Genomic DNA, 16582 nt, shown 5'->3' on the forward strand with positions numbered 1-16582 from the left:
ATTTTAATATTTTTAATTTAACCAATAAGTTCTGAAGTGCCATTTAAATCTTAGATTAGGTGAATTCTTAATTATATTTTCTCAAATTCTACATTGTATCTCAAATTCTACATTGTATCTCAAATTCCAGTTGTCTAATATTGGAATCATTATTTTCCTTTTATACAAATTTATAGGTTTGAATATTTAGATGTCTCTTTCCAATTCAGCATTTTATCAAGGTAGAAGACTTCCTTTCCTCATATCCATGTTCACATTTCTTATAATGCACAGTTCTTGTAGCTTCTACTAAAGTCTGTGCACTGTGACACATGGTTAACAACATGAACTGTGTCCCAGCACTGCCCCTATCTGTTATGCAATCTCCAGAAGTCTTTTACTATTTAAAGTAGTAGCTCCTCTTCCATCATCCTGTATGATGTTACAAGGAACAATGATATTGTAGAGATAATAACAAAACATACTCCACAGCAGACAGGCGGGTACATAAGATAATGCATATGAAGTGGTCAGCCAAGGGTTAAGGGTATGCCTCAATGCTGGAGTACCTGCTAGCTACCCAGGAGGCTCTGGACTCAATTCCCAGCACTGGGCAGAAAGATGATGACGATGGGGGAGGGGATTGCCCAAAAGTTTTAGGACTTCATCAATAACGTCAATCTTTTAATATCTGCTGATTGTTTACTCTTGTTCAACACTCTTCTAGGTACTAGGGAGACAGAGATACTAAGTCAAATAAACTTTGATGTTACAGAACTTGCACTGTACTTGAGGGATAGTAACATTTTGTTGAGGCCTAAGCTGGCCCACTTTGGGTGGCCAAAAAATGTTGAGGCCTAAGCTGGAGTCCCTGTTCGGGCGCCAAAAAATGTCTCGGCCCAAGCAAAATGTTGAGGCCTGGGCTGCCCTGCATTTGGCGGCCACTGTATCCCAGTCCAAGCTGCCGCTCTGGTCAGAGGGTCGGGGTTCAGCAAGAGAGAGAGAGTGAGGCCAGACTCGAAGAATGGAGACCAGACAGAATGTGTTTCAATTCCGTTTATTCTTCAGTCTCTCTTCCTCTCTCCAAGTCCCAAGTCCTAAGTTCCTAGTCCCTAGTTCCTAGTGCCTCCAAGTTCCAAGTTTCTTCTTCCAAGTGCCAAGTGCCTAATGTCTAATAACTAACTCCAAGTAGTTCTCTCTAACCTAATTCCTAGTTCCAAACTGTACTCTCTGAAGTGTCTGCTTCTCTGTCTCCTCTGTCTGATTCTCTGATCTGTTCTGTCTGTGCCTTTTATATGTCTCACTTCTAAGCCATGCCTTTTGGTCACACCTATAATCATGCCCTTAGGTCTTGTCTTTAAATCTGATCTCTAGGTCACTCTTAAGTCACACACCTTTAATCTCACACACCTTTAATCTCACGCACCCAAGGTATCTAAACCAAGATTATCAGAGTGTGCTCAGCTGTTGTAGGCTATTGTAATCCAAGTCTCATGTCAGGGTATATGGCTCAAGATGGCTGCAAAGCTGATAGCCGCTTTCTGCTAAAAGTCGGCCCCCAACAACATTTAAAATACATAATGTCATATAAAGGTGAATATACATAACCATTAGAAATTAACCATCAAGAAGTAAGAAAAGGAATGAGGGAGAATATTCTATTTACACATGACAGAGAACGGCTCTCACTCAAGGAACTCTCGAGAAGCAACCAACTTAAGGAAGAACGGGCCACGGAACCCATTAGGTTTGCTGCTTTAAGAGAACAATTACAGGTGTTCAGTTAGTACCACTTACAACAATACTCCCCTCTCCTAAGCCTCTGCACAGGCTCTGGGAGGCAGTACAGGAAGAAACTGGACAGCAGGCGAGGAGCAGACTGTAAGGCACCCATTCACTAATAGCATTATTAAGCAGGAAAAATTAAGCAATTTCCCCACTCTTGCTGTCTAGTTTCCCTGCACTTGTGAGTAAATACAAGGAATAAACATAAGAAAATGCCTTAGTCATTTATGCATTACAGTAATAAAATTATATTTTGATGAATAAGAGAAAAAATAAATGGAAAACAGAAATTGTATCTAAAGCAAAGCAACATTCTTTATGTAAAGGAAATATAAAATCTGTAAAGATGGAAATTAGATATTTTATAGCATATTAAATGGTCAAATATATTAACTTCTTACACGATTTAAATCAAGAATTAGATTCATTAATAAGAGGACAAATGACTTTTCAAAGGAAGATATATGGTGATACCATCACAACAAAAGCCTATAACAATTTGTTCCCACTCATAACTGAAAGCTGCCCTCAATGACCCTTGTATTTCTGTTATTTTTACAAAGGACTAATAGAATTCTTTGAACAACATTTACAATAAACAGATACTCACATGCATATTTCAAATGCCAGGTTTAAGTCAGGTTAGTATGCAGACTGGCTTTGCTTTTACCCACAACACAATCATCTATAGCTCTTTAACCTTCTACAGCTGCCAACATTCACTTATTTGCATATCTAGCACTATAAAATGATGGGGTAATCCGCCCCATCCTATTAGAGATCTGACAGAAAGATAATAATTGACTGTGTAACAGTCTAGAGAATCTAATCCATTACCTCAGTTCACTTCACAGAAATTTGTATGCAGTGAGAGATGTAATTTTATTTGAAATTATATATTCCTACTCAGACCCAGATCTTAAGTTAATTTCTGTCATGGATTTGATTTCTAATGTGAACCTGACTAACCTATAGATTGTGCAAACTATCTGATTAGCTTATAAAGCCAAGCAACAATAATTCAGTATTAACCTCATGGGTAAAAATGTATGCTACTGGCCTGAGGTTGACAGCATACACTAGAATGGAAGTTCATACTCAAGTGTATAATTAAGAATACAAAACTCTTCTCATTTAATTGAAGAAACTAAGTGCAGACGGGAACATTAAAGGTAAGCTCGGGTTTGTGGATTCTGACAATCAGGGTATAAAACAATAACAACAAAACAACAAATTGTCAAGTTATACATTCTAAAATGAATATGAAGTGAAAATTAGGGAGTGTCTACATTGCAGGAAGGATAACAGGATTGGTCTATAAAAATCAACTAGATAAATGTCACCTACTGATTTTAATGTCTTTCCCGTTTTTACACCATTCTTCATGCTGCACAGACCTCAAAGGAAAGGACCCCTGCCATTCCCAACCCAATTCCCTCAACCTTCAAAGTGGTGAAAAGCCCAGCGGGTTCACTGTTGCACTGTAGTCTAGGTCCCCAAGGTGCTGTCTGAAACACATACACTCCTCATGGCCATTCCTAACCTCACAAGTTTCTTAGTACATAAGACAATTGTTTGTGATGGACCTCACAGGTAAAAATGATCTAAAGCAAGCTCTGACCCAGCTGCCTGGCTCCTCAGAGGAAAGCTACAATGTTCTGAGAAGAGACCAGTCTAAAACTTTCATCACATTGTAAACCTAAAGCTTAAAACTAAAATTCTGACATACTCCGAAATGCTAGACTTCTTCATTGATGTCTACATCTTCAAATCTTTTGCCAGAACTTTCAAAGTATGATTCTCACATCTTTCAAGATAAATTGGGACAGAAAACAAAAGAACAAAAAACAAACAAACAAAAAAAACAAAAACAAATTAGGTCATTTGTATCCTAGCAAATGCTGAGCAGAAGCAATGTGTCTTCAGAAAATTAAAGGAAGTCTATATCTGAGCTAGATTGCCTAGAGTTATTGGTGTTCACAGACATAATTTGTCTCTGACTTTGGCAGAAAGCTTTCTTTCTAAAAGCTTTCTTCTGTGACAAATGCTAACAAAGTATTCTTTAAAAAAAAAAAAAAAAAAAAAAAAAAAAAAGCAAGATTTCAGCCCTACCTTTGGAATAGGATTCAGCAGAACCACCCCAGACTTCTTGGTGATGACTTGTTTGGTAATGAAGTGGTGATCTATAAGTTGAGGGATGTTTGAAAACCCAGTGCCCTCGAATCGATATAGATTCTGGGGAGAGAACAACAACATACAATTATCAGGAAGACACTGTTTCAGAAAAAAATAATCTTAATCCAGAAATTCAGTTCTGTTTAAGGAGAGCTGACTGCACAGCAGCATAAATATCTCTAACAATACTCAACTCCATACTTACAGATAGTAACATATTAAGATAGAAACATGAAACTCTTCAATCTACTGCCAAATATTCTGACAAAGAAAAATTTCAGACTAAACATAATTCACAGCATTATTACAGTAAGAGAAAAAGCTAATGGAACTCAATTGCATTTTACGAAAATGATGACCAAAGCAAACAAGACTGGTGTCCATTCAAGTTTAAGCAGAAGGAAGACGTCTACATGTATTTCCATGTATGCTCCATTCAATAAACTTTCAGTACTAAAAATACCATCAAAGTTTGAGGAAGCCTAATAAAATAATAATCATTTCTTCTTTGCTAATACAATGTGTTTTTCTACAGTAGGATCTCAATGTCCCACTGATATATAGAAAGGAAAAATGATGTGAACATCATTCACACGAGAGATGAAGACAGAGAAGTAAGGAAGAGCGGTGGTGAACTTTCACATGCATTTTGTTATCTCAGTGTGTCGTGCCGTGTCGTGTGCGTGAGTGCACATGGAGGACCGTGCTGGCTAGATTGACAGGCAGTTGGGAGCCTAACAGAACTTCATCCTCTGTATAAGCAGCATGTATTCCTAAGAGCTGAGCAGGCTCTCCAGGCTCAGATCTAAGCATGCTTCACATTTCCAATCAGTAAGAAGCAGCGTTTTTTTTCACACTCTGTTGTCTTTGCTAGTTTTCATATTTAAATAGACAGCAGTGGGTTATTGTGTGTAAGAACCAACGGCAGGAAATATAGAACTAACCCATTAACACACTTTTCAAGGCAGGACTTGAACCAAGGTGGTTCCTCCTTGGATTTAACTAACACATCACAGAAGCCTCAGAGATGCAATGGGCATGCGCACCATTTTAAGAAACCTGATGAGACAGAACTTCCCAACTTTATAAAACTACGAAGGGGGAGCAGGAGTCACTATTAGAGGCCTCAGAACTACAGGTGCGCTGGCTTGCTACATGAACAAATGTACAAAGCAGAAAGCCCTGTGGGTAATATCTCCTTTACTGACTTCCTATCCAGCTCTCAGCAGTGTCTTTTCAGTGAGGTTAATTGTAGCCACCTACATACACAATCTCACAACGCAATTTCATTTCTTACCTCCTCTGAGCTATTGAGTTTCTCTTTACAATGTATAATTACGTTTGACCCTATTAGCACATATATTATACTTTTTTTTAAAGTAAGTGTGTGTGTGTGTGTGTGTGTGTGTGTGTGTGTTCCACAGAAGCAAAAAAAAAAGAAGAGGTAGATTCCCTCAGGCTGAAGTTACAGGTGATTGTGAGACATTTAGCATAAATTCTGGGGGAATCAAACTCAGGTCCTCTGGAAGTTATCTCTCCAGTCCGTATTTTACTTATGATTTTTATCATCTGTCTCCATTTAAAATACAGGCACAGTAGGCAACACATTGCTTTATTTTTACTCAGTGTGATAACCTTATGGTCTAGTACAATCTGTGCCGTGTATGGCCTGTGGAATTAACATGTGAATGACATGAAATGTATTAAGTGTTATGAAGTAAGAAGACAGACAGCCTACACATGGTTCACACACTCATGAGCATAAAACGTTAATGTGCAATATTTAATGATAAATAATAAAGTTCACACACAATGAAATCTCACATCAACCCTGCTCTAAGACTCATGTAAACTAATCTATCTGTCCCCAGACCTACACAACTACATTATAAATCAGTAGAATTTCCCTTTTTAAATTTAAGAACATTTCAAAATTTGAAATTACTAACTTTACAAAAACTATCCTGATACCTGTGAAGTTCTCAGCATCCTAACATGGTATAAAACTAGTAAATTCCCTTTCTTAAACAGGAAAATATATTGATGGATATAAAGGCATTAAGACATTGTCAATGGCCGGCAGTGGTGGCTCACGCCTTTAATCCCAGCACTTGGGAGGCAGAGGCAGGCGGATTTCTGAGTTCAAGGCCAGCCTGGTCTACAGAGTGAGTTCCAGGACAGCCAGGGCTACACAGAGAAACCCTATCTCAAAAAAAAAAAAAAAAAAAAAAAAAAAAAAAACATTGTCGATGAAGTTTAAGCAAATAAAAGAGAGAACGATCCCAATGCTTTGCTTTCTTTACTCTCAAGATTCCACATGCTGTACTAGATTTGGCTTCAAACAGAACTGTATGACTTTCTCCTACCTCCTCTGACCCAATCCCATACAGAATGATGCAATTCTATGATAATATAGTAAAAAGTAAGGTTAACTTGAGTTTCTTGTTTGGTTGGTTTGATTGATTTAATTTCTTTGGAAACAGAATCTTGCCATGTTCCCCAAGCTGGCCTTGAAAATGGTAGTTACTTGGTTAGCACCTCCTGGGAAATAAGGTTGGGAATGGCTAAGTCTGAAAGTATATTAGAGCTAGAGAAAAGGACATAATAGTTTCACTTAAACTTTAAAGTAGTTATTGCCTTGCCCTAATGATGACTGAATGATTACTGTACAATGGAAAAACTAGTTTTAACTATACATGGATAATCCACAAGTTTAGAATTGCTATGCAAAAACATGCTGGCATTTTACTGCACACAATGAGACCCACAGCATGAATTTAAAATGTAGCTTTAAAGACCTCAGAGACTGCAGTAATGAATCTAAGTAATTCATAGATTTAATTACCTCAAAGTGAACTTGATACATGATCAATATCCAATCTCTTTCCATTTCTTAATTTAAAAAATATGTGGTTGGTCAAAGCTTTGTGCATTTATCAACTACAATGTGATATTCTCATTCACGACTATGTCAGGTATCAAATAACTTTTAGTAGGATATCCATCACTTGAAATTTTGCTCATTTCTTTACGGTGAGTACAGTAAAATTCTTCTACTTTGACATGTATAATGGACTACTATTAATTATACTCTACCTATTATATCATGAAAACCAGAACTTCCTATTTCTAATACAAACACTGCATCCCGGCACCTGTGGATCAACCTCTCCCACTTTTAATTTTAAGTCTCTCTGCTTTTCCCAGCTTCTGTACTCAACTCTGGGTTTCCCCACAACAAGTGTCTTCTACCTATGTTGTTATTTCACATAACAACACTATCCCACTATATCCACAATGTTAGCCATGGCAGGATTTCAAACCTTTTTGTGGCTAAACAGTATGCCAAGGCACACATGCAGCAGCACCTTCCCTTCATCTATCTACTGGACATTTAGGTAGATTTCACATCCTGGCTACTCTGAATAGTGTAGAGGAAACCATTTAAACATGCTCTTCATTTCAGTCATATGATCCAAGACACAGAGTTTACGGATCATGTCACAGCTCTACTTTCTGGTTGTTGGGGACACCACACACTGATCTCTATAATGGCTACACTAATTGACATTCCCAACAAAAATGTATGCTTCTTTCTCCATTTCCTCACAGCCTTTGCTCTTCAGTCTGTCTTCTGAAAAACAGACATGCTATCTCAGTGATCTGATATGATCAGAGGTGTCAAACGTCTTTCATAAATGTCTGTTACTACTTACATTTCTACTTAAAAAAAATACTGAAGGCATGCTGCTGCAAAAGGGGGAACTCATGGGGTCACACCCCTGGACAAGACACTACAAGCAATGGGTAATAGCTGAGAGGGAGACCACCTACTCCCAGGAATGAGCCCTATAAAAGGCTGTCCAGTACAAAGTGGCCAGCTCCCAAACTATATATACATAAAACACAAAAAGTCTTAGCAGGCTATATTTATATGTTTATACATACACAAGTGTGTGTGTGTGTATGTGTGTGTGTGTGTGTGTGTGTGTGTGTATGTGTAACAATAACAACAGGAGAAAGAAGCTATCAGTAATGGAATGGGAACATGGAAGGAGGTGGAGGGAAGAAAGGGAAGTGGGGAAAGTCATGTAATTATATTCTTATTAAGTTTTTATAAAAATAGAACATTGGTTTAAAAGGTCTACTCAAATGTTTCTTCTTTTTAAATTGGGTTATTTGGTTTTCTGCTACTGAGGGATTTGATTTTTTTTTTTTTTTTTTATCTATTGTGGGAAACAATCCCTTTAGCTCTATGGTTTGCAAATGCTCTTGATTCTGATAAGCTGCCTCTTTTTTCCTGTTGACGCTTTCCTTTCTGTGCAGCTATTTTACTTTACTGTAAACCGGGCAAACAGTTTTTTATTGTCTCTCTAAGTTTCTGTAAGTTTCCATTTTCATTTATCTTACATTTCTTATTTAATGCCTTTAGTGACCTGTTTCTTCAGAGAAATGTTTCATTTCCATGTGTCTAACGCTGCTTCCAGGTTTCTTCCTGTGTTGGTTTCTAGCGTCATAGACATCAGAAAAGACTTTGTTTTTCTAATTAAAAGACACTTTCTTGTGACATATCATCTGTGCTGGAAAAAGCTCACAGTGCAGTTGAGTGGAAAGCATAGTCAATGGCTGATGGATAAAATGCTCTAGAGACGTCTCGGCTCTACTGTGTCCAGGTTGAGTTAGCTCCAATGTTCCTTTTTAATTTTTCTGGCTAGATTATCTAATCACTGATGAATGTTGAGTGTTGGATTTTGTTATTGTTACATTACATTCTATCTTTCCTTTATGATTTATTAGTATCTTTTTTATATAGTCAACTAACTACTAAATTTCACATATTAAATACTGTCAGGGGCAGCCTTGCTTATACAGTGAAGGCCTAAAATCAGCAATAGGCCTAAGTCAGCCTGCTAACACAAAGTCTTGGTCTCTGTGGAAAAACACTGAAACAGATGGCTATAAAATATTGTAAAGAGGCAGCTTTGGTGGAAATTTACCAGCCTGGATAGTCACAGACCTTGTAGATAGGTAGCCTTGGTGGATAGTAACAACTTAGATAAAAGACAAGTGAATCATAGGCAGAGTCATAGTGACCTGTCCCCTGAACCTTCACCCAGGGATACCCTGTTCTGGAAGACATCTGTATTCTCCCTGAACCATCCCCTTCCCCACATCCTGCCTTTATGTGTTTATAACCCCTGTGTGAAAAAGTAAAATCAGCGGTTTGATCAGACTACAGACAAGCTGCTTGTTCTTGCATTCGCCTGTTTCCCCCATTCTCTCTTTCAGGTGATCTCCCCGGACCCTGTTCAATGCCCTGCTGGATGGAACAAAATACCACTTTTGTGTTATTGATGGCTCATGTGATTAGGTCTAACATAATACTTAGTATATTCTGAATGAATGAATGAATGAATGAATGAGTGAATGAGTGAGTGAATGAACAAGAGAATAAACAATGCCATTATGGTGAAAATTTTCACCAAAGTTTTCTTTTAAAATATGTATTATTTTATCTTTAATTTATCATTGCCTGTTACTCTAAGTTTCATGGCTCAAGCAGTCAACCCTAAGTTCACACTGATATGTATACAAGTTTCTAAGTCATTAAAATCCTATAGGTTTTGCATATGGTTGAGGCTTAATCTTTAAGTAAGGTAACTAGTATTACACTTGGGCCTTGATATAAACTAAAACTGTGGACAGGCATTTTTCAGATGAGAGCCATTGAGAAATAACAAATGTAGGCAAAATTCTTCCATTCGCCAAAACACTGCCACTATAAATTTCTCAGTTAGAAAAGGCAAAAATGTCAAAATTACTATTCATCTATTTAGTGCTTAATGATGACAGTCTACCAGGGAGCAGCTTGGCAATGCTTGGGGCCTATGAGAGGGCTCAGTGAGTGAATGCACTTGCTGCAAAAGCCTGCAACCTGAGTTCGACTCCCCAGAACCCAAGAGTTTGAAGAACAGAAATGACTCCAGCGAGCTGTCATGTGACCTCCACGCATGTGCAAAGCAGCACCACCTCCTCCTCATACATCACAAACACACATAATGATCATAAGTCATTAAAAGCAGTAGTGTGACAATTTAAAACTTCCAAAAGTATTAGCTTTAGAATAAATAATGTGAATATACTGTTTATATTTATCATTTTCTGTTTACTGCTTAATAAAGTCAATAGATATTATAGAAAAATAGAAAAAAACAGTAATAGCAAATCATAAAATAAATTCAGCACTCTCGAAGACTTTCTTTAATATTATTCAACAAAATAGATCACAGTTTGAAACTAGTTAAAGAGGTACACATCTCATAATCTTAAGTTTTACTATGGGAAGAAAAATATGTGGTATTTACATTACTTTTGTTTTTAACTTAAAATACTTTAGTATTCAAATTCAACATTTTAGATATTTCCATTTAAATTTAATTTTATTGTCTTTTAAATATGATATTTTCTCATTAAGATCAGTTTTAGAGCATTATACTTATGGAGTTACCAGAGAGTTAATCTTAAACTTATAGTGTGGACAGCCATTCTCATAAGCCATCCACCAGTATATTTCAAGCCTACCACAATGGGCTACATCAATGTATATGTATGAACTAGACTGGACACGTACATCAACAAATTGTATGATAAAGTGCCTCCTTTGTCCGTCAGAATATACAGAAAGGACATATTCACCAGGTTTCCCATGGCTCTCTCGCACCAGGAAGTCTCCTTGCTGCTTCAGGAGTTCTTGTGCCTCTATCCGGGGGATAGCGCCATGGTACCAGTCATGCTCCGCCAGGGGCTTCTCACCCACAGAGATCACATCAGAGAGCTGCTAAACAAATATGAAAAAAAAAAAAAAAAGTTAGGGAGAAAAAAAACATTTTTTCCGAGGAAAATTCTTTGCAAGTACTTCATATATATGTTCTGCCTTCACTGGCCAATTAAAAATTAAATGATAAATCTGACATTTTCATGATTATTAAAAAAAAATATATCCCCTGGACTATCAGGACTGAACTTTAGTGCAAGTAAATATCCTTTGATACTTTCTTTCTATCATGGGCAGGGACATTAGCACTTCAGGCTAACAGTGCCGATCTTATTCTTCTTATCATAAAATAAATTTATTTAATACTATTGACCAATCAGAAAAATGATGAAAGAGTATTTCAGAGAAATGTATAACAAGCACAGTAAAATGTTTTTCATTGAATTGATTAACTCTGGAAGCACAGACTGTGCCCTGTATCATCTGTATCACTGAAGAGGTTTAAAATATTCTAATCCAAGTCCAACACACCGTTAGCCAAAGTTTATATTACTTGTGATAAAAAGAAAATGTCCCAAATAGGCCTCAAGTATATCACACATTTTTGTGGTTATTCTTCCATTTATGACACCTACATTTTGTAAATATAAACTCGATGTGGCAATTTTTCATTAGTATGCTGTTTTTTTTCTTTTAGTCCTAACAATAATGAAAACAGTGACACATAACAAGCCAACCACCATTAAGTAAGAAAACAGATGCTACATTTTAAAGGGGATATGAAATCTGCTCAAAGCTCTTGGTGAACTGAAACCAAGAGCTGGTAATTTTTAAAGAAGGTAATCAAAAAAGTTGAGTATTTCTTCCCTACATTTATCATAATATATCTAAATATGGTAGTTAAAGGGTATTTTTGCTATAGTAGAAAGCTATTTAAGATTTTCCTACAACAAAGTACCCAAAGAAGAGTTCAAAAAACATCCTTCTCAAAGGGTCTTCCTGACAGGAGAGCAGCAGACAGCAAGGATGCCAGACTCTGACCCTGTGCCTCACTGGCCGACTACCCATCACAGTGCCATTTACTCAGGGCTGTCAGAGTATGAAGAGCTCAGGAAGTCTGAAGGGGGTTTCAGACATGAGGTCATGACGCTAGAGAGAGATTTGAAGATAAACTATGTTTGGGAAGAATCATTTTCAGAAAATATGTATCAGGTTTGTACTTTGTCTTTTGAGTTTAAGAAAATAAATATATTTTATTGATAAAATAAGCCCCGATATCAATGACAGCATGTTTTCACCAGTTGACTGTGGTCGCTGGTAACTTTACATCACACATTTCAACTAAGATTGTGAGGATACCCTTAAATCATCAGCACACAGCCATACCTCATATAGAATACAGGAGTGTAACACGATCTGTTTCTTATTTTAAATATTTGAAGAAATACATGGATAACAGACTTGGTCTCATACAATAAAAATTGCACAAAATTAACCTTAATATGACTTTCTTGAAAAATTATGTATAAGTAATTCGAAATTTGCCATTTAGACAATAAGTTTAATGTTCTTTAACATGACTGTATAAAAGAGATTAGCATATGGCTATAACACAAAACATTGTTCCTTGTTACTTTTTTTTTAACCACTTTAAAACCTGAAAAGGGGGGCTAGAGAGATGGTTCACTGGTTAAGAGCACTGACTGCTCTTCCAGAAGTCCTGAGTTCAATTTCCAGCAACCACATGGCAGCTCACAACCATCTATCTGGAATGGGATCTGATGCCATCTTCTTATGTGTTTGAAGAGATTAACAGTGTACTCATATACATAAATTAAATAAATAAATAAATCTTTAAAATAAACTGGAAAAGGTAGGTTAAAACCTTAATAATAGAAGACAAATGGAATTTAAAATGTATAATATTTAATTTTAATCTGTCTTGTTATGGAAATTGCAGGTTACTTTTTTGGATACAAAGATGAACACAGAAAACTGCATGAGAATAACAACACCCCTTCACCTTCCACCCTCCACTTTCCCACCCCCAATCACCCACTCTTCTAAAACTGTAATTAATAACATCCCTACCCCTAACCCCGGTGATGGTGGAAGGCTCATGTTATGCCTCTAATACTGGAACTGATAAGCCTTTAAACACAGCTGTAATGTAAACGTTTCATGTAAATGTTTCTGGAAAACACAGTTTTTCAGAAAAAAATGCAAGCAAAACATATTTGCATTGTAATTCTACATAAAAAGAAATACATATATACACACACATATACCAAATTCTAATTCAAAGATTCCTAAAATTAAAATAATTCCTGTCAATACAGTGCAGAAAAAATGACTTTTAAAGACATAGGGTTGACTAAAACTTTTAATCTTCATTTGAATTAAACAACAATTTGGATCAAGACTTGTATGAGTGCTATAATTAAAGTGCTATAATTAGAGGAACATTATATAGTCCACAACCAGTAATATCACTTCACAGGCGGCTGTAACATAGAACCAGGAGGTTGCTTAGCCCGGCATTGCAACAATTCCATATAAAATGAGCCTTGGAGAAAGGGCAATACTGTTGACATGGCTGGAGCAGATCTCGGTAACTTTAATATGGTTTGAAAGCTTTCCAACTCAAATGAACTATTATGATTGCCAGCACGCTTTCAAGAGGTGCAGCTAATGCTGCCCAACACCTCTGCCCCTGGCTTCAGAAGCAGGGTCTGGGAAACAGTTCCCAGTGCAAAATGACAGCCTTGTGAAGATGGAAAGATACTGGATGTGGAGCTGGTCCCAGGCTCTGGGATACTAATGATGTGTTACCTGGCTCTCTTCATATGCTGAAAGAGCATGCATGTGCTTGGAGCTGATACAATGTTAAAACATGACCATAAGCCCAGCACATCTGATGTATCAAACACAGTTAAAGTTAAAGCCTAGTTTGTCTATCAGCTAATTATCTCATGTCCTTCCTTCCATCAAGATCTAAATGTCCCACCAGACCCTCTTTAAAGGGTCCACAATTTTACCATTAAAAATGGGCAGACCAATTGGTATGGCAATTAAAAATGCAATTACAATTCATTTCATCCCATTTTCTATATATATTTGCTTTACTTTATCTAAAATTAAACATTAAAAATCCAATTTTAAATAAAGAGTGTTTCCTTACCACTGATTTCTATGCTTCTAGATGGACAAGACTGAACTTAGACCTGTACCCACGTCAAGGCACATACATAACTCAACTGTGAGTGTGAAGAGCACACAGGATGTGCATCAGCTTGAGATGGGCACAGCTCTTTACACTAACATCAAAATCACAAGACTAATGGTGCTCACCATTGGAATTAGAAGCTGTGGAAGAATAGCAAACTTACAGGCTAAGAGAAAACATTTGTACAGTACGTCTATGATAAGGGACTTGTTTCCCCCCAAACACTTAAAATCTCACACAACTCAACAGCTAGGAAAACAAAGCTTATGGCTGAGGTGCAATTCACTGATAGAGTACTTAGCTACCATGCATGGAAACCTAGGTCCAATCAGCAGACCCTCAAAAAAAAGCACATAAAAAAATTTTAAGGGTGCCAACATTATAAACAGATTTATCTCTAAAGACTACATAAGTTGGCAGACTCCATGCATAAGTAGCTGCAATGGGCAGGCAAGCTCCAAGGAAATGGCCATTTTTATGCAGATCAATATGAAGATGAACTTTCAAAAATAAAATTTTTTTGAAAAATAAAATATTGTTTAGATGAATTAATAATTTTACAGAATTACTGATTTGGTTTACATAGTTTTAGGAAGTTAGGGTCATTAGTAGCAAGTTTCAGGGGATGGCTTAAGTTGGTTTGCCAGAAAGATGTATAAAGTTAGAATTAAGAGTGGAATGTGCCCCTCCTCGTAGAACAGTGAGGGCTGCAGAGGTTAGAAAGGGAGCATAGTGATCTTGCATACCTTATAAGCGTGTAATTGTACTAAAGAGAAAAGTTGGCTTGAGACAAGTTAATGATCAAAGAAAACATTCTTTCCAGGTTGGGCCTGAGTTCCTAGATCTTGTGATCCAGGGTATGGCCATTGGTTTCAGGGTACACCATGAAAAGACAGAGTTACCAGTAAAGAGCAAATAATTCTGAGTACAAGAATTGAGGATAGATGCTTAGCCAGCTTAGCTGCACCAGGCTTCAAAAATAAGACATAAGATAGATCATGACCTTTTTCTTCGCAAATACAAATTATTGTCAGCTAAGCATATGGTAAATTTGGTACTATACACTGGCTTGCTTAGTCAGTGACAAAAGAATTATGGCTTTGGGGTACAATGAACTCGTGGAGAGAAAGGTAGATAAAAAGTGTTTAGTTAGGTATGAATTTCAAAAGATGTATACATAATCAATAATTCTGTTTGTAATTTCCTTTTGTGTAATGGTTTTAATCTGTTTTTGAAGAATCTGTTTTGTGGTGATTGTTTTTAGAGAACATGTCTCTTGTGGATATGAGGTAACCTTTTTCTTGCATAGAGAACTCTGTCTTAGGTGGTAGAAAAAAAAAGCTATAAGAAAAAATAAAGTTGTTGGAGCCTGCTTGTTGAAGCATTGCTTCATCCACCAAATGTGTGTGTATGTGTATGTAAAGTGGCTGGAGCTTGCCATTGGAGCTTTTCTCCATCCACAAAAATGCATGCGTGTGTATGTATGTAAAATGGTGGGAGCCTTGTCGCATCCACCCAACATGTGAATGTTTGTGTGTGCATGTATGTATGTGTATATGATATATGTATGCATGCATGCACATGTATGTATGAAGTTGTTGGAGCTTGCTTACTAGTGTGCATGAATGTGTGCCTGCTTTACACCATCACTAACCCCATATTCTCTCCTTGGACTACTGAACACATTGTCCAAGTTAGTCTTCCACAGTAGGCAGCCAATTAGCACATGAAGGACACTTAACATTATTACGCATTAAAACTTTCAAATAAAAATGACAATGACAATGCACAGTGACTGCATGCTTAAATAAAATAATACAATAAAACAAAAGAAAGCCCAGGCTACATGCAGAGAAACTGTGTCTCAAAAACCAAAACACAAAAACTAGAATACTATAGATAGATAGATAGATAGATAGATAGATAGATAGATAGATAGATAGAACAAATAGAAAACTGGGAGAGCAGCAAGCATCGACAGCGATGTGAGAAAACAGTAGTACTCAGATTTATACTGTTGTTAGAGCACTCAGACGTATACTGTTGTTAGAGCACTCAGACGTATACTGTTGTTAGAGCACTCAGACGTATACTGTTGTTACAGCACTCAGACGTATACTGTTGTTAGAGCACTCAGACGTATACTGTTGTTACAGCACTCAGACGTATACTGTTGTTACAGCACTCAGACGTATACTGTTGTTAGAGCACTCAGACATATACTGTTGTTAGAGGACTCAGACGTATACTGTTGTTAGAGCACTCAGACGTATACTGTTGTTAGAGCACTCACGTATACTGTTGTTACAGCACTCAGACGTATACTGTTGTTAGAGCACTCAGACGTATACTGTTGTTAGAGGACTCAGACGTATACTGTTGTTAGAGCACTCAGACATACACTGTTGTTAGAGCACTCAGACGTATACTGTTGTTAGAGCACTCAGACGTATACTGTTGTTAGAGCACTCAGACGTATACTGTTGTTAGAGCACTCAGACGTATACTGTTGTTAGAGGACTCAGACGTATACTGTTGTTAGAGCACTCAGACATACACTGTTGTTAGAGCACTCAGACGTATACTGTTGTTACAGCACTCAGACGTATACTGTTGTTAGAGCACTCAGACGTATACTGTTG

General features: G+C 37.1%; 1 protein-coding gene across 6 annotated transcripts in view; it reads right to left on the reverse strand.

Annotated features, from left to right (window-relative positions):
- Fer (FER tyrosine kinase) overlaps positions 1 to 16582 on the reverse strand; it is a 287416-nt gene that overhangs the window by 151139 nt on the left and 119695 nt on the right. For 3 of the 6 annotated variants that reach the window (XM_034521355.2, XM_034521354.2, XM_076914667.1), the window contains 2 exons: positions 10571 to 10777; positions 3877 to 3999 (listed from right to left, as the gene is read on the reverse strand). In XM_034521355.2, coding sequence (XP_034377246.1) covers positions 3877 to 3999; positions 10571 to 10777 — 330 coding nt within the window. The remainder of the gene's footprint in view (positions 1 to 3876; positions 4000 to 10570; positions 10778 to 16582) is intronic. The other 3 variants (XM_076914665.1, XM_076914668.1, XR_013104566.1) reach the window with 2 other exon arrangements.

Source organism: Arvicanthis niloticus, chromosome 17, assembly GCF_011762505.2.
Source record: "Arvicanthis niloticus isolate mArvNil1 chromosome 17, mArvNil1.pat.X, whole genome shotgun sequence".
NCBI lineage: Eukaryota > Metazoa > Chordata > Mammalia > Rodentia > Muridae > Arvicanthis > Arvicanthis niloticus.